The following is a 26,704-nucleotide window of genomic DNA, read 5'->3' as shown; positions in this document are numbered from 1 at the left end:
TAAAGGCCCCAAACACCAATGTATTCATTTGTGCATTAAAGTAGTCACTTAAAAAATATGTGTTGAGAACGTACTTTGTGTAGGGCATCAATCATCCTCAGTGCTAGGAATACAGAGCTCCTATATAGAACTAAAAGAATCTTACCAGTTAATGGAAGTATTATATGTTGAATATGGACCAGGAGCTAGTTAAACAAACGGGGATATTTTCCTTGTCTGAAAGAACTTACACTGCTGTGAATGGTACCAATAGCAAAATAGGCAAAAATACTTGGGTGAATATATTAGGTAGTAGTACATACTTGGGTGAATATAATTAGGTAGTAGTACATACTTAGGAAGGGTACCTAGCTTATTCTTTTGGTAGAAAAGCCAGAGAGCTGAATTAGAAGGATGTCTAAGTTGAGACCTAAAACTGAGTAGAAATTAGCCAGTAAATTTGGGAAGAGTGAATGATAAGTAGAAAGCTATAAGCAGAATGCCTAGCATGTTCTAGTGGAAGTAAAAAAAAAAAAAAAAGCTTGAGAGACTTCAGGAACTACAAACAATCCAATATGAATATACCATAGAGTTTAAGTGTATGGGTTAAATGGAGAGGTCAGAAATGAGACTGGAGCAATAACTTTGGACTAGGTCTTAAGGTACCAGGATATGTTTTAGAATAGTGGGGATGCAATTAAGAATTACACTGAAAAATAATGACATAAATTGAGACTGTCTAAGAAATAACAAAACATATGGTTACCCTACTTTGAAACTATGTTAACTATTTTGAATTTCATCTTAAGGGCAATGGGGAAAAACTAAAGTGTTTTTAAGAACAGGAGTGACCTGATCATGTTTTTAGGATGCTCACTTTGATGACAATATGGAAAATGGCTTGTGAATGAGGAGGTGGCATGGGAAAACTGAGCAAGATAAACTATAGTGTTAATGCAGCAATGCTAGTGAAAGATGAATGTACATTCTACTGTGATATTTGCAGAAACAGGTCTTATTCAGAATGCATTTAGACATTAAATTTTAAGAGGATATGATGATTGAATTTGGAACTAAAGTAGAGAGAAAATGAGGATGATACACAGGTCTCTAGATAATGAGGCAGATGATGGCAACTTCTGTAAAATAGAAAGCGAGGAGGAAGATCAGATCACAAGTTGATTTGGACTTGGGTTTTGACACCAGTGGACAGATCTACCTGCCAAAAATATGGATCATACAGGCAATATAACATACAATCGTTTGGAGCTTGGATTCTGAAAATACATACAATAGTTTCAGTCAAGTGTTTCCGCCTACTAGTTGTATGATCTTTTGCAAGTTACTTAAGCTTTCTGTTGCTCAGTTTTATAATGGTGCATTGGGATTCATACTGACATCTATATCCCACTGTGATTACAAAAAATAAACATAATAAAACCTCTAAAAGTACTGTATATAGTAAGTACTTTAAAAGCTATTTTTTATTATCAGTTGTTTGAATATGTTAAATTATATATTACCTCAAGAACTTTGCATTTTTTTATTCTTCCTACAATGCTGCTTCCCAGGTTTTTACTGGACTAGGTTGGTGTTATCATTATAGCTCAAATATTACTTCCCCAAAGAGGTATTTCCTCATCACCTTATTTAAAACATGTCTTCCTGCAGTTACTCTTGAATATAACCCGTTATTACTTTCATAGCTTTTTTGAAACCTATTACATCTTGTTTATGTTTTTAATTTATTAATAATCTATCTCAGCTAGATCCTATGTATCAAGAGGGCAGACATCTTGATTTTGCTTTCTGTTACTTATACGATGCCTAAAACAATGCCTGGCACACAGTTAGTGACATTTGGTTGGAAAAATAAATAATTTTTTTCTACTTATGTTAGCAGCCTACATCAAGAGACAATTTATTGTATAATTTTATGCTTAGAACATTCATATACCACAAGCAAGGAACAAACATTTGAGGTTCACTCAATACCTCCCTCTTCTCACTTTGGTTCTTTAACGGAGGTTTGAGAATATAAAGAATTGTAATGTTCACAATATGCAAAGCTTTTTTACTTTACTGTGTTTAGTTATTGCATTTTACAATAAATGTTTCTGCTATTGTGGCTAGTATAAACATGCACTATGATTCCTTTTTGTTAAACTTATCATATTTCTTTCCTAGTAGAATTCTGAATTCAATTGAAGTTTTACTGATGATATTTTTTCCTAACAAATATTTATATAAATATCTAAAAGAATTCCAGTGACATTTAAATCAATAAATATATCAGACATTTTTAAATGTTTGGTCTTACCTACTTTTCCATTTGTTTTATTATCATGAACATGTGCCTTTCTTGGAAGAAGGAATGTGTTTCTGGCAGAAATTTTGTTTCCTTTAATCTGTGTCCATCAATACCATATGGAATGAGATGATAAAATTATTGGATTTAACAGAACAGTGTGGTAGGTTAAAACTTCAAGAATTTTATTGGCACAAATTACTGGTTTCCATCTCCTACTTTCTCAATTATAATTCTTTCACATTCCTTCATTCTTTCCTCTGGACCCAATCATAATGTAATTCCTAAATCTGGTGGTTTTTGTCAGCGTTCATCCTACTTGAACTTTCTTACAGTGTTTGACAAACTACATTCTAATTCTGGAGCTCTGTCTTTTCACATCACTCTACCTCAGCTTCCAGAATACTCTTGGACCTCTCGCTCATTTTCTCTGACTTGTCTCCTTTCTAGACTCTCCTTTATGAACCGTAGGATAAAGTCCTTGGTTAAACTCACCTTCCTTGTGGCTCTCTAAGCCTTATATTTCTTAAGACTTTACAATTATACATTTATGTGTACAACCTTTGAATATATCTATGCATGCATATATATATGTGTGTGTGTGTCTGTATATGTATAAGGGTGTGTGTGTGTGTGTGTGTGTGTATATATATATATTTCATCCTGTTCCTGAGCTTCATTTGTATATCACAACTTTTTTTTTTACTTATGTACTATAATTTTAATATACTTAAATAAATGTATCATCTATCTCACTAAGGTCAGTTATTTCCCAGAATTCTCTCTTTAGTTTTAATCAGTATATTCACCCCGACAGTCCTAGACCACGCCTTTATTATCTCATGCCTGATTTATTGAAATAACTTACTCTTTCCCTTTTCCCCATAATGTCTCTTTTCAGATAAACATAAAAATTTCACATCAATTTCATAAAAGTATAGATCTGACAATGTCACCTCCCCCATGTCCTCATTTGAAAACTTGCCATGGGTTCTCACTCATAGGTGGGAACTGAACAATGAGACCACCTGGACTCAGAAAGGGGAGCATCACACACCGAGGCTTATTATGGGGAGGTGGGAGGGGAAAGGGATTGCATTGTAAGTTATACCTGATGTAAATGACGAGTTGATGGGTGCTGACGAGTTGATGGGTGCAGCACACCAACATGGCACAAGTATACATATGTAACAAACCTGCACGTTATGCACATGTACCCTAGAACTGAAAGTATAATTAAAAAAACAAAAACAAAACAAAAAAACACTTGCCATGACTCCCCATTCACTGCATCAAAAACTCCAAAGACTTAGCATTCAGGGCATTCTAAGGTTTAGCTCCCAAACTGCTTTCCAGGATAACTTTTCAGTACTTCCCAGCACAGACTATCAGTCAGATGATTGACTATTTAGTTAAATACTGAAAATGTCTTCCTCATATTTGGGTTCCAACTCACTGTGGGTAACAATCTCATATAAGAGATATCAAAACAATCTCTGTCGGTCAAAACTCTGTTTCAAAACCATATCTACAGGTCCTCCTCATCCTTCAAAATACGTATCATTCTACCCACCCTATGAAATCCTTTCATACAAACACAGTGATGCTGCCCTTCTGCTTGTGAGAATCACTTTGCATGTATAATTTCCTGTCCTTTTGTTATTAACTTTCATTACAGAGAAAAAAAAGAAGATTTTTATGACACTATTTTCAAAACCTATTGACTTTAAAGTTGTGTAAAAAAGTAAGATTCCAAGCATCTGATTCCATCCTGATAAGAATACATTACACAATTACTTTCTCTTTTACTTCTGGACAATGAAGAATTTGGATTAATTTTACTAATTGCACTTTATCACGCTGACTTTACATATGAAAAATAAGAATTAGGGATGATTAATACTTAGTCTTTCCTATCCAGTTAGATTTTTGTGACACTATCATTAACCTACCTCTCTGTGTCTCAAAAAAACAACATATGGCTAGAAGTTACGATCTGGCAGCAATTAGTCCAAATCTCAACTACAGAGGAGTTTCATTTGGACTGGCTAAATTTATTGAAGTTTAGTAAGTTCCAACATTTAACATTTAATATAAAAATCTGCATTTCTGACTTATTTTAAATTAGGAGAATCAGATATCATAGATCATGGCAGTACCTGGCCAGAATTTTTCACTTTACTAGTTTCCATTCATTACTTCCATTAAAAGGCTCTTATTTTACACTTTGGAAGATAAAATATTTAGAAATGAGTCTAGAGATCTACTAACTCAAACCCTGCTTAAAAGTACTTGGGTGAATAGTAATTATATCAGAAAATAACATAGTAAGTAATCTAAATATACACTTTAAATGTGTCTTAAAAAATAGAACATTTCTAATTGACTACAAAATATTCTATGGCTTAGGAGACAATTCTAAGTAATACAACCAAGAAATATTTCTCAATTTACTTTTATGAATCAGGCACTGAACTAGGTTCTTAGCATACAAAAATAATTAACAAAACTTTCCAATTTTACAGGGATATATGATTTTATTGAGGACACACTTAAAAATCAAATATTGCAAGGTCAAGTATAAAAAGCACTTGACAAAATTCAACATCCTTTTATGATGGAAAACTCTCAATAAATAAGGCATAGAAGAAATGTACCTCAACGTAATATAGGCCATGTATAAAAAGTTCACATCTAACATTACACTCAGTGGTAGAAAGTGAAAAGCTTTTCTTCTAAGATCAGGGGCAAGTCAACGTTGCCCATTCAAACAACTTTTGCTCAACACAGTATTAGAAGTTCTGGCCAGAGCAATTAGACAAGAAAAAGAAGTAAAAGGCATCTAAATAGAAAAGGAAGAAGTAGAATTGTCTCTGCCAATGCCATGAACTTATAATATATGAAAACTTTAACTACTCCACCAAAAAGCTATCAGAAGTGATAAGCAAATTCAGCAAATGTGCAGGGTACAAAATCAACACATAAAAGTCAACAGTGTTTCTTTACCCTAAAAACAAATGACCTGAAAAAAATAATTAATGAATCAGTCCCATTCACAATAGCATAAAAAAAAATGTACTTAGGAATAAATGTAATCAAGGAGGTAAAATATCTTTATACTGTAAATTATTAAACAGTAATACAAGAAATTGTAGAAGACACAAATCTAAAGTGATATTGTGGTCATAAACTGGAAGAAACAATATTGTTAAAATATCCATACTACTCAAAGTGATCTTCAGATTTACTGCAATCCCGATTGAAATATCAATGTCATTTTTCACAGAATTTAGATAAAACAGTCCTAAAATTTGAATTGAATCACAAAAGACCTCAAACAGCCAAAGCAATCTTGAGAGAAAAAAACAAAACAAAACAAAAAACAAAGCTGGAGACATCACAGTATCTGACTTCAAAATCTATTACAAAGCTATAGTAATCCAACTAGAATGGCACTGGCATAAAAGCAGACAGGAAGATTGACCAATAGAACAGGATAAAGAGCCCAGAAATAAACCCATGAATTAATGGTCAATTGATTTTTTTTTAACAAAGATACCAAGGCAACACCATGGAGAAAAGATCATCTCTTCACTAAACTGTGCTGGGAAAACTGGATATCTGCAAGCAAAGGCATGAAATTGGACCCTTATCTCATGCTATATACAAAAATCAACTCAAAGACTTAAATGTAAGGCCAGAAATTGTCAAACTATTAGAAGAAAACATAGAGGAAGTATTCCACAACATTGCTCTGGGCAATAATTTATTGTCTAGGAACCCAAAAGGACGCAGGCAGCAAGAACATATACAAACATTTGGGATTATATCAAACTAAAAGGCTTCTGCACATTCAAAATAAAAATAATAATAATAATAATAATGGAATGAACAGACATCCTATAGAGTAGGAGAAAATTAGGAGAAAATATCTGCAAATAATACATTTGATAAGGGGCTAATATCCAAAATATATAAGGTCTCAAACAACTCAACAGCAATAAAGCAAATAACCGAGTCACAAAAAAGACAAAGGACCTACAGAGACACTTCTCAAAAGGACGTAAACAACCGGCCAACACGTATAGGAAAAGCTGATCAACATCACTGATCATCAGGGAAATGCAAATTAAAACTACAATAAGATATCACCTCATACCTGTTAGAATGGCTACTATCAAAAAGACAAAATGTAAGTGTTAGCCAGTGGAGTGGAGCAAAGAGAACTTTTTGCACCGTTGGTGGGAATGTAAATTAAGGCAGCCATTATGTTTTGCTTTTTGTTTTTTGAGACTGAATCTCGCTCTGTCGCCAGGCTAGAGTGCAGTGGCGCGATCTCAGCTTATTGCAACCGCCGACTCCCTGGTTCAAGCGATTCTCCTGTCTCAGCCTCCGGTGTAGCTGGGATTACAGACACACGCTGCCTCACCCAGATAATTTTTGTATTTTCAGTAGAGGCAGGGTTTCATCATGTTGGCCAGGATGTCTTGATTCCTGACCTCGTGATCCGCCCGCCTCGGCTTCTCAAAACTGCTGGGATGACAGGCATGAGTTACTGTGCCCGGCCAAGAGCCATTATGAAAAACAATATGGAGTTTCCTCAGAAAACTAAAAATAGACATGCAATACAGTAATCTCACTTCTGGGTATATATTCGAATAAACTGAAAAAGTATGTTGAAGAGATGTCTGCACTCCTATGTTCATGGCAGCCTTATTCACAATAGCTAAGATATGGAAGCAATCTAGCGTCCATCATCAGATTAATGGATAAAGAAAATGTGTATATATACACAGTGGAATACTATTTTGCCTAAAAAAAGAAAAGAATTATGTCATAAAGTTGAATTCATAGTAGAGAGTAGAATGATGGTTACCAGAGACTGGTGGAAGGGCATAAGGGGATGTGGATCAAAAGAGTGCAATGTTTCAGTTAAGAGGAAAAAGCTTAGTGATCTATTGCAAAAAAAAAAAAAAAAAAAAAAAAAGCTAACTTCAATAAATAATAATGTATTGTATATTTCAAAATTGCTTAAAGAGTTGATTTTAAATCTTTTCACTACAAAAGTAGTAAGTATGTGAGGTCCTGGATTTGTTAATTAGTTTAATCTAATCATACCTTGTTGTAAATATATACATATGTGTGTGTGTGTGTGTGTGTGTGTATGTATGTAGATATATAAATGTCACACTGTACTAATTATTTGTCAATTAAAAATAAAAATATAAAATAAAAGAATAAAACATTGGTACTTTTTAAAATGATAATTTGGAGAAGTTAAAACCAGTGTTCTTTCTTGTGCTTTTATAAACTATAAAATAAGCTATATGTACCTATAATACTTAAAAACACAAATAAAGGTAAGTTCTGTATGATTTATTGTTGTTCAAAAATTGTAACTCTTAAGATACAACTATAAATCTAAAAATAACAAAAACAGGGAAAGTCAACAGTAATATTCACGATAAGGGAAAATCTGAAAACAAAAAACAAAAAAAAAATTGTTAAATGCAAGGAAAGAGATGGAGAATTTGAACCACTCAAAATGTCTACAGAAACATTTGGCAATCCCCATTGGGTAAAATTTTGGAACAGAAAAGGTTAGAAAATAGTCTTCATATAAGAATTAAGCAGGATATTCCACTCCTTTTAGCTACAGCATAAGTGCAAAAGCTACGTTTTGAGTAAGGCAAAAACATTTAAAAAGAATATTTTTATTGAGCATAAAAACCATCATTCAAGAGATGAGCGTTAAGTTAGGAAGTCTTTTTTTGAACATAAAAATCATAATTCAAGAGATCAGTTTTAAGTTAGGGAGGCTGTAAATTTAAAGATAATATTTAAATATCTGAGTCCTTAGAAAATAAATAAAGGATGCATACATCTTTTGTGTAAGTTTTATGACATGGAGGGCTGTCAATGTAAATTATATCATGACTTTGAAAGATTAACAGGAGTGCATATGAATGACCCATTGCTGAGTCTAGACTATTTTGTTGGTTTGATATATCAAAACTGTTCCATATGTTACACTTCTAAAATATTGCTTAAATCAGTTATAATCACCTGAGTACATGATGACTTGTTATAATCACAGGAGCACATGATGAATTGCATTCAGTAATGGGTCCCACAGATCAAAATCATTTTCAAACTAAAGAATGAAATTATATATAAATATACTATTATCCGTTTGATGTATTAAAGATAAACTTTCCTAAGTTTAACTTTATGATTTGAGGACAGTTTGAAGCCCCAAGAATTAAGTTTACAAATATTACATAAATAAATAAGAAAATATGATAGTTATAGAAGTTATAAAAAATGAAATAATAGTCAAAGATGCTAAGAACAAACTTTTTTCCAAAAAGAGTTAACAGTAATTTAAGTATGTCCCTATTCAATTAAACTGAGTTTGATTATGATAATGAATATATTACAAATATGAATAAGTATATGGAGACTATAATTTTAGATTCCTAATATATTACTGGAAGGAATTTGGAAGGACTTTAAATACAAATAATACAAATTCTACATCTTGTGGAGAAATTATTCACTGAAAATAGTAACAAATTATTTGAACATTTTCTGAGCCTGTATCCAATTAGTTCAAGCTAAATATAATGACAGCATTCAGCACAGAATCTCTCAAGTAATTCGTCTACAGGTTATAGCAACAACAAAGATACTTAAAATAAACTCAAAATAAATGTTCATTTTCCCAGTATAATAAATCTGGTACTCTGTTGGTTTTAATGTTTTGCAATGTTCTTTTATTCAACTTGGGCTGTGAATCAAGGGTTCCTGCTGCAGTTCTCTGTACCTTCAAATGGAAGGCTGAATAAATGTACTGTACTCTCTTTGACTGTGAATTCAAAAATGAGTAGTGCCTTGCAGACTAGCAAAACAGAATCAAGTAGTGATGGACACACTTCTTAATGTAGAGGGAGAAGTAATAAGTAGGAAAATCGTTGGTTTAATGTCCTTATCTAATGTGATACTATTTTAACATCTCAAAAAGAAAGCACACCCAAAAGCAACCTTTGTCATCCTAGATGATACTTTCTTTTTTGTGATTTACAAGCATTTTTGTTTCTTTCATTTATCAAGAAGTTAAATAAATTCTGCAATCTCTCTCTCTCTCTTTCTATAGATATGTGTGTGTGTGTGTGTGTGTGTGTATAAGTTTATGAAAAGACAATTGTTGGACTTCCTAAGAATAATAAACAGTTAACTACTGTATTATAAGTTATTTATTTCATAAAATAATTAACTTTGTAAGATCTCCACATTCAAACAATTTAATTAACTTAGCTACATAAATTCATTATTTTTCTGCATTTACTATTTTGATTTTAATAGTTTTAACAATTCGTTGTACATTTTCCTCTTCACAATAGACACATATACAGAAGTTGTGTTGCATTCTTCCATTGGGAGCTAATTTCATTGAATTTGAAGTGAATGTCCTCCCTGGCTATGCACTGCACTGCACTGTCTTCATGGTATAATGTGAAGACTTTAGGCTTATTATGCAAAATCACAATCCTATAAATATTATTAATAGACATGTTTGTACATTAAAATTGTTATCCATATAAATTGTACTTATAACTTTTCTAGAATAGGTAGGGCAATGTTTTTCCTCATTTAAAGAAACAGAGATTGATTAGTATTCTTTTCAAATTCTTTTTGGATGAATATAGAGACAAGGTAAATATTTTCTTAAAAACAGGATAAGAATCTTTCTTAATGAATCAAACTCAGTGTTGGCAGGTAGCACCAAACTCCCACTCAGCTGTTCTAGAACCTAGATTATGAATAAAATGTAGCTTAAGTTGTCTGGACAGAACAAATTAGTAAGACGATGTGCTTTTGTTTGTTTTCATATATCTGTGTCACCCATCATATTATAAATTCTATGTGGTTTCTTCAATGTTGCAACGCCTAGCATTCAGCAAGGCATTTGGCTCATAGTATGTGCTCAGTAAATATTTATTCACTTGAGTTTAAATTGAGAATGTGTAAATTTTGCCTTCTTGCTATTCTATAGTGAAAACATATCGGAAAAAAATGACATTTTTATTGTATTTCTCCCAGAAGGTATCTCCAATCACTGGTAGAAATTCTTATCTTTTGTTCTACCACTGACTACAAAAGTAATATATAACTTACAGACATGACTGCATTCTGACACCAATTCTCTGGTATCAAGTGTGCATCCTACAATTGAGTTCAATTGTGACACTAACAACCCGGAGTTGGCAAAGACTCCACAAGTTAAGGTGCTCAGTCCCAGAAGACTGTGCCCAATTTAGACACCAACCATAAGGCCTAGGTGCCCTCAAGCCAACTGTATTCCTACCCAGCCAGCTACATATATAGGGCTTCCCAAAAACCCTCAGATTCAATAATTAGCTGAAATAAATCACAGAACAACAAAAGCACTATACATATGATTTGAAGAATACAAATGAACAGTAGATGAAAAAGTATGTGGGGGAAAGTCTTAAAAGGGTCTCCCAAACACACGAACTTCCATGACTGTGATGTTGGGGTGCCCCATTGTCTCAGGATGTCAACATGTTCACCAACCAGGAAGCAATCCAGGCCTCATTTCTCAGAGTTTTTATTCAGGCTTCATTATGCAGGGAAGATTAACTAAATCATTAGTCATGTGCTGAAACTCAGCCCCTAGCCCTTCTCCCCTCCCTGGAGTTGAGGGTAAAGGCTAAAAGTTTCAACCTTTTAATCAGAGCTTCCTTTTTCTGGTGCCCACCCCAGCCTATAGAGGTGCCCCTCCATAAGTCCCTTTGTTGCCATAGCATCTAGTATGGTTGAAAAGTATGAATGACAAAAAACACTCCTATCACACAGGAAATTACAAGGAGTTTTGAAGGTCTGAGTCAGAAACGAGGGACAAAGACCAAGTATTTATTTTTATTGTACCACCTAGTCATCTCAGATTTTCGTTATTTTGCTTCTTACATGGGGTGTAATTATCATATGATTGTATATTGTGATTATGATCATCATTTGGGAATGGTGATCACTCAAAAGCAAATTTAAAGAAAGCAGTCTTGAAGCAAATTGTGCACAAATACCCACATTAATAAAAGGTTTTGTGAAATACATCAAAGCAAGAGAAAAGAAATAAGCCTTTGGAAGAAAATGAGACAAACATTTCCCTTTTATTCTATTGCTGTTTTCTTCTTTTCCATTTCTTTTTCTCCTTGCCTTCTCCATCTCTATGTAGCTCTTCTACTGTTGCCTGTTACACTTGTTACACCTACTTTGTTGGGAGAAGTGTCAATGACATTCAAACACAAAAAGCATCACTGAGAAAATTGTAATGGTGATGTGAATATCCAAGACAAGGATAACATAAAAAAAATCAGCAAAAAAGTGGACAAAACATAAACGAAAGGTCAGATGAAAAAGAAAATGGGCACAAATACTGTTACCAAGATGGCAGAATAGAAGGTAACCTGCTCATTTCTCCCCAAAACAACAAAATGTTCAACATTACTAATCATGAGGGAAATGTAAATCAAGGCCACAATGAGACATCATCTCACCCCAGTTAGAATGCCTATTATCAAAATATCAAAAAGACAAAACATAACAAATGCTGGCAAGGATGCAGATAAATGGGAACGCTTATGACTGTATAAGAATGCAGAGTGGTACAGCAATTATGGACAGCAATATGAAGATTTTTTCGAAAAACTAATAGAACTGCCACATGATCCAGCAATCCCACTGCTGGGTATACATCCAAAAGAAAGAAAATTAGTATTTCAGAGAGGTATCTACAATTCCAGTTTATAACAGCATCATTTAGAACAGCCAAGATATGGAATTCACCTAAGTGTTTACCAACAGATGACTGGCTAAAGAAAATGTGATATGTATACACAACAGAATATTATGGATCTGCAAAAATAATGATATCGTGTTATTTGCAGCAACGTGTATCATTTCTCTTAACATAATAGTCATTATGTTAAGAAAAATAAGTCAGGCACAGAAAGACAAATATATTCTGAAAAACTTTTAGTCTTTGTAAGTTTTCATAAGCATGAAAATCTTCAAACTTTCTCAAACTTGCGTAAGCAAATAGTAGACTACAAAAATTACACAGGCTGCGAGGAGGGTATGTTTCTGAAGTCACATAGGTAATGATGGCTTGAGAAGAAGCTTGAGTGGAAAGACAGGGACCACAGAAGACAGTGGAAAAGGGAGTTCCTCAAGATAGCAAGGAATAATCAATGAACTTCACAATATTTTTTCATGTTGTTGTTATGAACTAGTTATCCTTCCACGTTTTTAGCTCTTTCCATTTCTCATTGAAAGACAGTGTTGTGGTGATGGGATTCAGGATATGCTACTCCAAAATATGTCAGCTTGACATGTGAGAAAACAGCAGCAGCAGGATGGATTCTCTAACCTTCTCTCACCCCTCCTTCCCTGAAGCAGGCCATAAAACTTAGCTGACCTTCCACTGAAAGTAGGTCATCAGATCCTCATTCCAGAGGGTTCCCCCTCTACTCAGAGGAGGGCAATGTCCTCATATCTGAAGACAAAGAGACGCCAAGAAGATCTGAAAAATAGGCCTTGCTAAGTCACCTCCCTAAATTATGTCCAATCATAATGCTGTACAGCTGTCCATGCCTAGATATATAAATACACAGATTTCCCTGTTTCTTTGAGTCTTTGTTTCTGAAGACATCTGTCACATATTATTTATGTTCAATAAATGTGTTATATTTCTCTCTTGTTAATCTGTTTTTTGTTATAGGGGCCTCTGCCCCTATAATAATGGGTGAGAATTTTTTCCTCCCTATTGGAGCTCAGAAACTAATACCCCAAAATATAGTGCCTTGACATGCTGAACAGAATAAGAAGCCTCTCAAGATCTCTCTGACTCCCCACCGCCCTACAACCTCCTCTCAATCCTTTCTCTCCCAGAGCACAGGATGAAGTTGTTCTCTGCAGTTCCCTTATTGGCCTAAAGTCTGGACCTGCCAAAGAAGAAAACAATTACTCTGGTCTCTTCCTTGAGTTTTAATTAACTGAACTCACATCACAGGAAGCAAGATTGAAGTCTGTCAACACATCTGAACAGACTTTTGTCACAAACCATTGTCTGCTCTGTGGGCCCAACAGATTTTGTCCCAGGCCATATTATATGTTCCTCAAGTCTACTGAATTTTCCTGAAGATCATTTACTATGTGTCCCCACCAAATCACTCATACCTCTCATCTCCCTTTCTTCTAGGAAAAAAGTATATAACCATGTGCACCCCGTTGCATGGTGGGGCAATTACTTGGTGATTCTCCCGCATGGGTGCTAATAAATTTGCATGCCACTTCTGCTATTCATCTGCCTTTTGTGAGTTTCAGTAAACCTTTTGAGGGCAAAGGGATAATTTTATCTTCACCCCTATATCCCCTTACAGTAGATATTCTTCACTACATAGCTACTTTCAGTAAATCTTTACAGAATATTATTTCTGATACCAATAGAAACCATATATTAATATTTATTAGAATGCAAGATCTATAAGGAAAACATCAAAGCTTAATCATCACAGAAGTAAAGTAATTGGGAATAATACAGTTTAACATTCCACACCTATCCCTATAAATCCTGCCACTTCTAAAACATGAATGAAGACCACTTAGTAGCCAAAAAACTGTGTCAGCAGTCAAGTTGTTGTTTATTTCTGATTTATTTATTTATTTATTTATTCAGAGACAGAGTCTCTCTCTTTCACCCAGGCTGGAGTGCAATAGCTCAATCTTGGCTCACTACAACTTCTGCCTCCTGGGTTCAAGCGATTCTCATGCCTCAGCCTCCTGAGTAGCTGGGACTACAGGTGCACACAACCACGCCTGGCTAATTTTTCTATTATTCGTGGAGGCGGGATTTCACCATGTTGGCGACACTGGTCTCGAACTCCTGACCTCAAGTCATCCACCTGCCTTGACCTCCCAAAGTGCTGGGATTACAGGTGTGATTCACCATACCCAGCCAGGATATAAAATCTTAATTGTGTTTCTAAAAGTGAAGGTCTCACCTGTGAAGGTGCAAGGGCATCTACTTATAGATAGATGGAAACAATATTCATAATTGTTTGGAAGAATAAAAATCCATGTATCCCTCAGCCAACAATAACCATAGAAAAAGCTACTGATTATTTAAATATTGGAAATAGAGATCAGTTTTCTAATCCTAAAAATCTTCTTGCACCCAGAATACAAATACGGAAAGATAATTAAATTCTGTGTTAGCTGTCATACCAGTAAATAGTCATGATTTAAAAAAAAAAAAACTTGATTGGAAGATTTATCATATCATTCATGGAACATTGTTTGATAGCGCTACCATAATAAAGTAATATTGCCTGGGCTTTTTAAACAGTATAAATGTATTGTCTTACAGTCATGGAGGCAAGAAATCTGAAATAAAGATATTGTCAAGATTGGTTCCTTCTGAGGACTGTAAATGAAAGATCTCTTCCAGGCCTTTCTCCATGGCTTATGGAGGACTGTCTTCTGATTCCCTTCACATTGCCTTCCTTTAATGTGTGTCTGTCTCTGTATCTAAATTCGTCCTTTTAATAAAACTGTCAGTGAGCTACAAATTAGAAACCACCCTATGGTTTCCTTTGAAGTTGACTGCCTTTCTCTAAAGACCACATCTGTAAGAGTTAGGACCCCAGGACAGCATTTTTTTTTTTTTTTTTTTTGGATGGGCATGAGATTCAACCCACGAGAATATAAAAGACTAAAAAGTTTCTACATTTTTAAATTTTTAAGTTTCTAAAATCCTAACTTTAACATAATGTGGTAACAAGTGGATCAAATAATTTTCCACGGCTTTATAACATTCAAACTACTGATTTCAATCCCACTTCCTCTAATCTTTCTATCCTTGAATACTTTGGAAATATGTTGATGTATTGAGTTTCTTTTTTCTTCGTGGGAAAAATCTAAAAGGTATGAGAGCAAATACAAATCTCAAAAAAAATAAAAAATAAAAAAAATTACCCTGATGACCAAAGTTCCTTCCCCTTTCCTTGGAGCATTTTCTTTAGAAAACTTGTAATTGTAAATTCTTTCCCTGTCAAAAACTTGTAACTGGAAATCCTTTCTCTGTCAGTGAGATAGATGCAAATCTCTGGAAAGTTAAATAAACCTGTAGTCAGTTTTGCATTCCAGGAATGTTTTTCTTGTGGGCCTTGGGGGTATCTTTTTGAAATGTGAACATCAAGGAGGAAGGCAACTTGTGTCTCTCTCTTTAGGAGTTTAGCCTAGGTACCTGGGTCTTAATTGTACTTTCTTGTTTGCTGCGAAGATATTAAGTTTTATTTTTCCTTTGGATAAGGAGATGTATGTAACTGACTGGCATATATATCTCATAGTTTTCTTCTTTTCCTCTAATGCAATAAGCACACAACCATGTCAACACAAATGCTAACAAATACTGAAAATATCTTCCACAATTATGACCTTGCTACATCAACTGACTCGTCAACAATCTGAATACACAGAATAAAATTCTTATTGGTGACAATATCAACAAATATAAAATCTATCATTAAGATTTTAGTACCATTTATTTGAGTACTAATTATATATCAAATGCAGGGCGAAGTGTTTTGCATAGATTACGTGCTGTAATCTCTAAAACGACCCTACTATTTAAAATAGTTCCTACCACTATTTTCCATATAAGAATCCCAAGGCTATGAAATAATTTATCCAGTTTCCATTCCTCAAAAGTAGTGGCGAGTTGGACCAATCTGACTCCAGAGCCCGGCTTCTTTAGCACGAGGTGATTCTACCTCATTTACCATGAGGGAGGCTGTACTCCATCATGCCAGCACGGATTCCTGCTGGATTTCTGATTATTTGGTTTGCTTTTGAGTCTGAGTCAATTTAGCCCGGCTTGCCATCTTTTTTTATGTTGCTAAAGTGATGTGGCATAGTGGAAATTCTCTGTCCTGAATATTAATAGCCTTACATTTCCCTTACTGAATTAGACTGGTAGCTGTATAATCTTGGGAGAGGTATCTATCTAGCCTCAAACTGAGTTCCACATCTGGAAGCAGGGCACAACAATTTCCCTATGGCCATGAAAAAGCAGGGTAAGGCTCTATAAACATTACGTGTATGACTAGTTTTGGAGAAATCAGTAGATAAGGGTACAGACACCACCTTACTCAACAATAGGTTTCCCAGGAATTAGGACAGCGTCTGGTCTGTCATAACAGAAATAACTAACCAAAAAAAATATAAGGCATCATTTTCTCTACCTCTTATATTGTTATAAGAAATGAAAACAGCCTAGATTTAACTATTTATTTATTTTTAGAAACAGGATCTCACTCTGCCACCCAGGCTGGCGTGCACTGCCATGATCGTAGCTCACTGCAGCGTTGAACTTTTGGGCTCAAGGGATCCTCCTGTCTCAGCTTCCCAAATCACTCTGATTATAGGCACGAGCCACTACACCCAGGTTAACACATTTTACGTGTGTAAGACTGGGTCTTTTTTTTTTTTTTTTTTTCCTTTCACATCTAGTTCTCTCAGTACACTACAATTTGGTAGTAAGTAAAAATTGAGTGCAAAAACCATCTACACCCACACTCAGCCTGTATACTGAAAATGGAAACCAAATCTTTCTGACTATATAACATTACTTTGCAATTCCATTGTCTCTATTAGCATTATCCGGATCTCTTCCCAGTCCCGATCAAGTCTCTGTTTTGAAATATCATCATTAAATTAAATTCCAGTTCTCACTAAATTTTGACCTTGTTTTCCTCCCTCTGAGACCTCGCCAAACTTCTGTTGGGGAGGCAGTCTCCCCTACCTAGGTAAGCAATAAACTTAGCTTTACGTCAGGTTGTGTTGGTGACATCTGGGAAGCCAGTTTTCAACAAAGCCTATAGTTTTTTAAGACCTTAAGGATTTTTTTGGAAACTGAAAAGCCCTGTGTAAAGATAGATTTCATGACATAGCAAATAAGTGAGTATACACATTTCTGTTGCATTCTTTCACAAATCATGTGTTTAATACTTAATAATAATAGAACAAAATATCTCCATCATATTTACCTGTGATATAAATTGTTCAAATCTGTCAATTCACATTTTTAAAAAAATTGTAAACTAGAATTTCATCTCCCAAACAGAAATTCAAAACAGCATTTTATTTTTACTATCTTATGGCATTTTTATTTATATGTTTACAGAGTTAATTTTTGAATAAAGATGGTTGCATCTAATTTACTTGATAATGTGGGGTCTTACCTTTTCCAGTTTTGAAAGAGCAAGAGAATAACAGTCTTTGGCTCTGAATTGCATGAATCTCATGTTGGCTGGGTGAGTTAGCTCTGTGATAATACTGAGACTGGAAAACAACCTACATTTCAAAAGAACATTTGCATTACACTAACAATCCAATATGGTATTTTTTATAACAACATATTTATGAGTGAGTGATTCCTAGCCTTAGGCATAAAACTATATCCAATTACAACAGCAGGCAGTGCCACATAAAATCTTCTGTACAATGCAGGAAAAATGAAACAATATTTCCCAAAGAATATTTTAACAGACATTTTAGCACAATAAGAAAAATAAATTCAGTAATTTGGCTTTTATTAGACATTTTCTCTTTACAATTATGGAACAACATAGAAGAGAAACTCATAAAGGTGATTTAAGAAGTTACAAGGTTACTTTGCGATGGCATTGAAACAGAAATTTGTAAAGATAAATAAGCTGATGGGCAAAAATTTCACATAATGAGCTTCTCATCTATTATGTGAGTTCTTTCATGTCCTATGGCCCCTTATTCTCATAGTGTGCAGTTTTTATATGTCAAATCTTGCTATAACAAACTTCTGAGACGAGGAAATCATTTATATAAAATTTCATTGTAATGAATCAGGGCCAAAGCTAAAGCATTGACAGTGTTCCCCAAAAGTCTCCTGAGAATTTTTTTCACAGGTCCCATGGCTTCACATTAGCTTTCTTCCCATTTGACACTCTCTCAAATATACACCAAAACGAGCATACATACATACACGCTCACACAAGATTGACTGCCCCCAGAGAAAAGAGGCAGGATGATACCACAATAAATGCTTTTTATTTTTGCTGTTGTTCATGATCTGATCCTTACCTGATATCTATGCATCCCTGGTAGCTTTCCTTGTTTAAATATTTTGATATTCTCTGTGGCAGCCACTTCTGTGATAATCAGCTTTGTTTTCCATATGATATGTCTTTAAACCAAGTTATGACCACTGACAATTCCCATCACTAGGCTGAACCATCCCTTGAACTCAGGGACTAGAACTGACTGCAGATATGCAGAATATAAACCGCCTGTTTGTGTGGCTCAGGAACAAACAACTCCTGCTGCTCTCATTTTATGAATGTATGCTCATTCAGTCATGAGGGTGCTGTTACTTCCGTGTGCCTGAGTGCTTGATGTGGTACATCCTTCTTTTCAGATGGGAGCCCTGTCCCTGAACCCCAGTGTTACAGATGAGTTTTTACCTTTCCTCAGGTCTAACTCCAGCAGGTTGATGGATGATTTGCCAGGACTGCTCCCTCCTGCTGGGGAGAGTGGGCCCACCCTACTGCTCTGCAGCCAGCAGGGCCTTTCTCAGCCTTCAGACCAGGCTTCTCTGATTATCTGCCTCTCAGGCGTGTTTCCACTGGGCTTTAGTCACCATTCTAGTTAAGACACTAACATCCTTAAGAAGAGTTTTTTTGGTTTTTTCCTCAGAGTTATCTGCGAAACTTAACACGCCCTCTTGGCCGTGAGCCCAAATGGACTAACATTGGGTCTTACACAATCAAGGCCTTTGAGAGCTAGGATATCTTTGGGTATTTTGTGAAATCTTTTAATAAAAGGAAGAAATATAGCCAGTAATATATGGCTTAATCTTCATTTTGATAATAAATAGTATTGTAGTTCTTGATTTAGGTAAATTGTAATAATCGTTATTAAAATAATATCAGCAAAACAATAACCAGGATATAATTTCTTTTGCTGACTTCTAATGTTAAAAATACAGTAATTTTATTTGTGCAACTGATACCTTTTTCAATAGTTCTGTGACCTTAAATTCATTACAGAAACTCTAAATATCAGATTCTGCAAAGAAAGGATGTAGCAAAGCATGAAGCTAGTGGCTATATACGAAAGGTACTGTTTCCTAGTTAGAATGGTTATTACTATTTTCTTAGGTTTTTTTATTTTTCTCATGTTGTTATTTCTGCCTGAAATGCCATTTCTTTTCTGTTTCCTTTTCTCCTGAATCTCTATACTACAAAATCACAACCAATATTTAAAGTGGCTCTCAAATCCATTCAAGATGAAACTTAAACAATTTTTAAAGTCAGAATCATCCCCTCCACTTCGGCTCCCCAGTGTTTGATTTATTGATTAAACTACCTGTTGGCCTCTCAAGCTTCCTGGTTGGTTTTATTCATGCCTTAGTTATCTTAATAAATCGTCACACCAAGAAAGCAAGGTTTCCCTCTCAGTGCCTATGACCTTATATTCCTTTAATTAACAAATCTTTGTGAAAGTAAACAATTTCTCAATTCATGTTTGTGCATTTGAGATGAAATCTTGATGAACAGGGCACGAAATTTAATTAGATGGGCTTACGGAGAAACACTATAGTATCCATATTTCACAGGACTTTCTTTCAGCAGCTCTATTCTCACTCAAAAGTCATCCATGATGGTACATTCAATGAATAAAAGTTATTTTCTCAAAAACTCGTTAAAAATTAGAAAAGTGGCCTGATGGAAAAAAATGTCTGTTGACTTTTGGCTGGCAAACTCCATCTGGTAGGCCTGGGAAATGCCACCAACTGCCAAATTTCATACCATCTGGGAGTTTAAAAGTATTTATTTAAGAAATATTTTAAAATAACAATGTCACTAAAGATATTCACCATATATGGTTGTCACAGACAAAATTCAATCATCTGGGGAAATAGAAACTAAAATGAAATATAGGACAAAAATGAATCAATGAACACAAAGCCCTATGGACTCATGCAGATAATAGATCCCACATTCATGTACTAAACTTTAAAAAGAAAAATTAATGGATCTAAGGTTCTCCTCTTTGTCTTTTCCTTTTTTTTTTTTTTCTCTCCGATGGGTAACATATGTCCATAAAACAATAACTATAAAGTACTACTCTAAGAGTTGTCCATGTGTTAACTCATGTAATCTTCACATCAGGTAGGAACCCTCGTGTGTTTCTATCTGTATCCTCTCTTTCCCTAGGAAGAGCTGAGGGTGTGTGTCTCAACCCTGACTCTATCTTTTCAGTGTCTTTAGATGTGTGCTGGTCTGTGCCAAGCTGTGAGGAGAGATAAGCCCTATAGGACAAGTCTTGTGGTTGTCCACTATGGCTCCTGACCAAGGTTCTCAAGGGTGGATTTTAAAAGCCCACTTTTGCCTACACCAAAGTCACATCCTCTTGCCTAATATTTTTAACTCTATCTGCCTGACTTCTTTGGATCTCAATAGTTTTCAATTTGTGTTAGAAATCGAGAGGGTCACGTTACCTCTTCAAACTGCAAAAAGTACTCTATGATTTACCTCCAATTATTAGTTTATAGGTGAGGAAACTGAGGCCCAAAGAGACAAAATAGTATGTTCAAGGTAACATTCTAGTAGGTGGCAGGGCCTGGGTCACACCACAGCATTAGGTGCTGAAGCTTCCCCTCACCATTATAATAAAGAGGAAGATAGAGCAGTGTAAGGAAACACAGATGATCCAAACAAAATAAATTATTAACAATATCTAGCAATAGATTCATGTTTCATATATTAAAAATCAACTCTTTTAAAAAATAACATTTTATAGTTTCATTTAGCCTTAATGAATAATTATCAACTTTTTACTATCAGAAAGTTCTGATCTCCAGTAGATAGATAAATACATAAAGTAAGATTCCTGACTTTAAACACTATAATATAATAGATGAAACAATAAAAATTCACAAATTATAAGGATATATGTATTTTTTCTAGGGGTGATAAATTGTGGCTGACTCAACACTCCTAGATTAAGTAGCATTAAGACACTAGTGAATGAATAAATTATGAAGAACATTTAGAACAGTGTTGAGATATCAGGCTAGAGATAGAATTTATGAGGAAAATGTAGTTACAAACTAATGAAAATCGAGTTTAACTTTTGAAACATTTTTATTTCCCTTAAATAATATGTATTTTATCTTTGATATAAATCAGTATTTTCACTTTGAATCAAGTTGTGGTTACCTGGATTCTTTTGTTTATTATCCTTTTATGACACATCCTATCAAATAGAAATATACACATATATGTAGCTAGAAATATTTAGGGTCTTAATAAGAGTGAGTGAAAATATGATTGATTGACCCAGTCATTGTATTTGAGTGACTTCTGGAGTTGAAATTAAACAGGACAACATAATTTACTTGATGTGGCTCCCATTTCTGTTCTACATAAATGAACCTGTAACATTTATGTTATTTTGGACTGAGAAACTGAAAGTATTAGCTAAGCCTGCCACCTAGTGAAAAATCTAGAACTAATACTTATATAATGAAACAGTATGTTAACGCCCTTTATATCCATAGACTATTACTTGTATTCAGTTATAATATTTTATATTTACAAATTTGGTTGTCTAATAGATTTATTTAGGCTCCTTTGAAACACTAATAACGTAAACCTATTTCCGTGTCTTAATATGAGCTAAATACATTTTGCATGTAGAACATTTTAGAATTAAAATGAAATAATAAGTCTCTTTTCCCTGGGCACTAGGAACATAATAGAGCAACACTGTAATTAAAAAAAAAGATATAGTTTGTTCTATTTAAAACTTTTCTACAATTACTTCGTGTTCTGACTCAGTGATGCAAATATAATTGTGGAGCTGTATAAAATATCTATGGAAGAGTTCTCTCCCTGCATTAATTTATTCAATAAATATTTTTACTAACCAATATAAAGATGAAAAATATACCATATATTCTATTTCACAGGCTACTGGGGGAACTCTGAAACTAGATGTATTGTATCATAAAGCAAAACATACAAATATAAGAACATTGGAAAATGTTTATGACATTTTATTCAAAATATTACATACTGAGCTATATGTTACACTACAAATTCTAATTTGCCATGGTAGCTGGAAATAATGTTTTTAAATAACAGGGTTATACATTAATAGGAGGTATACAGACACACTTAGATACACATAAAACACTAATTGGAATTTTTGGACTGCAATTGACTATCAACACTAGAACAAGTAAAAATGTATGTAATCTTTCATAAATAATTTAAAAATACTTCAGGAAGTCTGAGTTAGTAATAAATGACAGTATGATAAATATCAGGAATCCTCTGAATCCTCAAAAATCTTATCCATGTAAACCATCGCCAATCTAAACATTAAAAGTAGTTTTCGCTGTATAAAGGCATCACTCTTGTATTTATACACGTCGAATATTTTAAATTGTTTACTTATACTTATGGTCATATTATTTTGAAATCTGTCATTTTCCATATGCAGGTATGTGTTGTTTCCTTAGTAAGATTATGACTACTTGTGCTAATCTAAAGACAATATTCTTTTCTTTTAAAAAACAAAAACAAATAAACAAAACTTGCCCTTCTATGCCTTTATAGTCGTGGCAATGCCGAAGTCTCTTAACTGGTCTGCTCTTACCCACTCCTTCTTTTCCGGAAACGATTCTCTAACCTTGCACCTGCAGTTATCTTTTAAACTTCTCTATCCTTCAATGACTTTCTGTTATTCTTAAAATTCAGACCAACTTATGAACATACTTTACAAAGCCATGAAAATATGACTTCTAAATTACATTTCAGCCTCCTCGCACCAGTCTTCCCCTTGCTCTGCTCCAAGTCCTTGAATAGTCACTATCGGGATCTCAGAGCTTCCTATATGCTGCCCCATATGGAATGTGCTCTACCCATCCTTTTGCCCATTTAGTCTCTCTTCACTTTTCAGGTAAAAGATTATCAATTCCTCAGGAAGACATTCTCTGACCCATGGGACTAGAGCAAATATTCTTGTTATCTGGGTCTATATACAATTCTATATATTTTCTCCAATAATTGCCACAGTTATAATTCTCTAATTAAAAATTTAAATGACTGGCTTAATATCTTCCCTGTTAGACTATTAGCATTCTAAGGCCACCAGCTATGTCCACCTTGTTCATTACTGCCGCCACAGCATCCTGTCTAGTCCTGACACTTACTAGATATCCAATAAACATAGGGGCCAAGCATGATACATGAACAAATCACAATTGCAGGCATGGCCATAGATCCTGTCCTACTATAGATCCTGTCTTACTATAGATCTAATGCGGGAGTTGCTCCATTCCAAACAGATGACAATCCATGACTGTTTCATTGACATTGCTCATTATCTTACAAGTGTGGTCAGCTTACATTTAGAAAACAACAGCAAACACAGCAACCAAAAATCTTTGTATTAAAACAAAATCAACCCAAGGTAACTTCTCAACTAGGTCACACCTGGACTTTTACCATACAAATTCTCTACCCATTCCGCCCTAAACATTATTCTGTGTGCTCTCCAAAGAGATGTTTTTTTTTTTTTTTTTTCCAGCTCCTAGATAAAGTTCTCTTGTCTTTCTTGGCACTCTGGTCATAGGCCTGAATCCGTCATTGTTTTTCTAGATGGGCTAGGATGAGACACTACATTTCTCTAAATGTTTATTTCTTTCTCAGTAAAATGAAAGTAATGACAGATGCCAGTGACATGCCAAACAGCCACCAAGTAGGATATTTTGGTAGATCAATTTGACATAGACTTTTTACTGTTGTTGTTTCTAATCCAAAGCACATTTTAATTTGCGAGTTTAAACTTTGTTTAGATATTAGTACTTGTTCATACAAACATGAAAACGTGCAATGTTTTCTAATGGTAATGATTGTCCTGTTATCTTTAGAAGGGTACATTTCAATTTGAAATTGAGGACTTGCTTTTTTTTTTCACTTTTGAGGAGCTCTTTATACTGGGATGGCTTACTTGAGTGTCTTCTCTTAGATGTGTAAATACAAACCCTTTTTTGGAGAGAGGTACAACAGGATCTAACCCCAGGAAGATCTTATCTCCTTATTGTCTTTTGTATGCAGAAATGGCAATGGCGTCTGGGGAGGTAATGAGCCAATTGCTTAGGATTCAAGAAGTCTTTTCCAAGTAAAGGAGTGGAGATACACTACTCCTCTAGAGAATATGGAACCTCTGCAGTAGAGGTAGTCCCAGAGAAAGTTTGCTGCTTTAAAGGCCTACTAAGAGCGCCCCCTCCCTGAGGAAAAAAAATGATTAATTAGAAAAAAAGAAACAATAAAACTCATCATGAGAGAAAGAACAAATCAGGGTAAGTGATAAATAAAAGGCTTGTCTAGGTCGTTCTAGTACTCTCATGATGTCTGAAATTTACTTTTCTAAACACTTCAAAATAAACAATGTGATAGGTGGATGCATCGGTTTAAGTTAAACACCAGGTGTGGCTGGCATTCTATTTCACCATCTAAGGTGGCCAACTTTGGTTTTTAATCTGAATGTTCACACAACATTACTTCTGTTATCTGTGCTTCTATCAATGTCATAGGCCTTACCAATCAACGAATTAGAAATTGGCTCTCAATTGAGAGTACGAATGGTGTTCTCTAAGATATAAGGATTGGCTGAAATATTTTAAAGATACTATTTCCGCATGCATAATTAATGTATAAGAATTTAGTTCTCTTAGGGATGGGGTCCAAAACTTGAATCCTAAATACTCTGATATCCAGCCATTGTGATTGGATTTCTAGTTGTCTGATGCTTACTGATGAGGGTAACTGGATCCTACCTCTGGAATGTTGTCATCTGCCTCTAAGGAATTTCATGCAAGGTGGTGGGTAGAGAACCTAAAAGGAGAGAAAACTGGGAGTAGGAGGAAGAGAGAAAAGGGAGAGAGCTGAGATCAGTGTCAGTGTGTAGCAGATAATCAGTAATTATCCACTGAGTGTTTCAGTGCAGCAGTGATTATCATGGTTGATCGTAGACTTGAATCTGGGTAAGGAAGGGAAAAAGCCCTAAGGTGATAAGGGTAAGTAAAATGGTAGTAGGATCAGTGGATGACAGGATCCAGTGTGGTCAAAGGACTATTAAGAGTTGGGGCTATTAGAAGAAATTAGATAGAAAATAAGTAGCACTACTCAGAGTGTTGAATGCTAGAAACTGAGAATGTGGAGTGTAAAATTATTCATTGTTCAAGGTTTAGGCTATGACCATGAGAATGGGTGGTGAAAGTCAGATATTCAAAGGATTATCTATGTAAGATTGTTGAAATCATCAATAATTATGATAATCAGGGTTGCCAAAAGTCATAGTAAATCAGGAACTAAAATCTCCAAGGAATGCATAAGAGTGATCTGGAGGACGATAATTAACTACATCTATAAAATGCAACTCCCAAGTCTGAATAATTTTGGTCATTTATCTGCATAAGTGATACTTCTTATATCATAGAAATCTATAAATGTCTGTCTTACTTTTTTATAATGTAAAACTAGCCTAGCTTAGCACACACAGATTAGCAGCTTAACATACAACACACAGAAAAGTTTTATATGGTTTTTTTCCTAAAAAATACTGTCATATACTTGGAGAAATAATAGTAATGTCATGATAGGGCATAAGAAAGGAGAGAACAGAGGTAATTTCTTTGCAATTTGTGTTTTTAATAGTTCTTTTGAAAAATTCTGCTCAAAACTATTCAGTCTAGATCACTATATATACCATAAAAACTATATAATTTCTAAAATATACTGCTGAAGACAGATAAGCCTAATAGTCAAGGTATCCAAAGTTATTAATTAGTTCATTCATACATCCATTCATTCATTCAACAAGTGGTAATCACATCTTCAGCTAGGTACTTAGAGAAGCATAGCCTTTGAACAACTAGTCGCCATGTGTGTATCTGTCCATAATTACTATGGTGAGTTAATTTTTTTTAATTACTAATTACAGCCTTTGAACCTCTCAGTAAGACAGAGATTTATTATTATCTTGGAATCAAAATAATTCATCCTGAGAATATATAATAAAAGTTAAATCAATAGAAACATCACCATAATAGAAATAAAATTCATGGTAAATTGAAAGTTTAAATAACATGTTTAATTAAAAAGACCTGGGATCTTCTTTTATATAATTAGCTTTTGCCAAGCATGGAATCAAAAAGTATGATTTTTACCCTACTCGCTGGCTATAAATCTCATCCTTGAATTAATTTTCTACCTTGTAATT

At 34.4% G+C, this 26,704-nt stretch overlaps 1 protein-coding gene across 3 annotated transcripts in view; it reads right to left on the bottom strand.

Moving 5' to 3' along the window:
• Positions 1-26,704, bottom strand: part of KCNT2 (potassium sodium-activated channel subfamily T member 2) — a 405,986-nt gene that overhangs the window by 81,806 nt on the left and 297,476 nt on the right. For all 3 annotated transcript variants that reach the window (XM_025392809.1, XM_025392815.1, XM_025392824.1), the window contains one exon: positions 17,614-17,725. In XM_025392809.1, coding sequence (XP_025248594.1) covers positions 17,614-17,725 — 112 coding nt within the window. The remainder of the gene's footprint in view (positions 1-17,613; positions 17,726-26,704) is intronic.

This window comes from Theropithecus gelada, chromosome 1 (genome assembly GCF_003255815.1).
Source record: "Theropithecus gelada isolate Dixy chromosome 1, Tgel_1.0, whole genome shotgun sequence".
In the NCBI taxonomy this organism is placed as follows: domain Eukaryota; kingdom Metazoa; phylum Chordata; class Mammalia; order Primates; family Cercopithecidae; genus Theropithecus; species Theropithecus gelada.
Note: the sequence above shows the minus strand (reverse complement) of the source record. Positions and strands in the feature narration are given on the sequence as shown.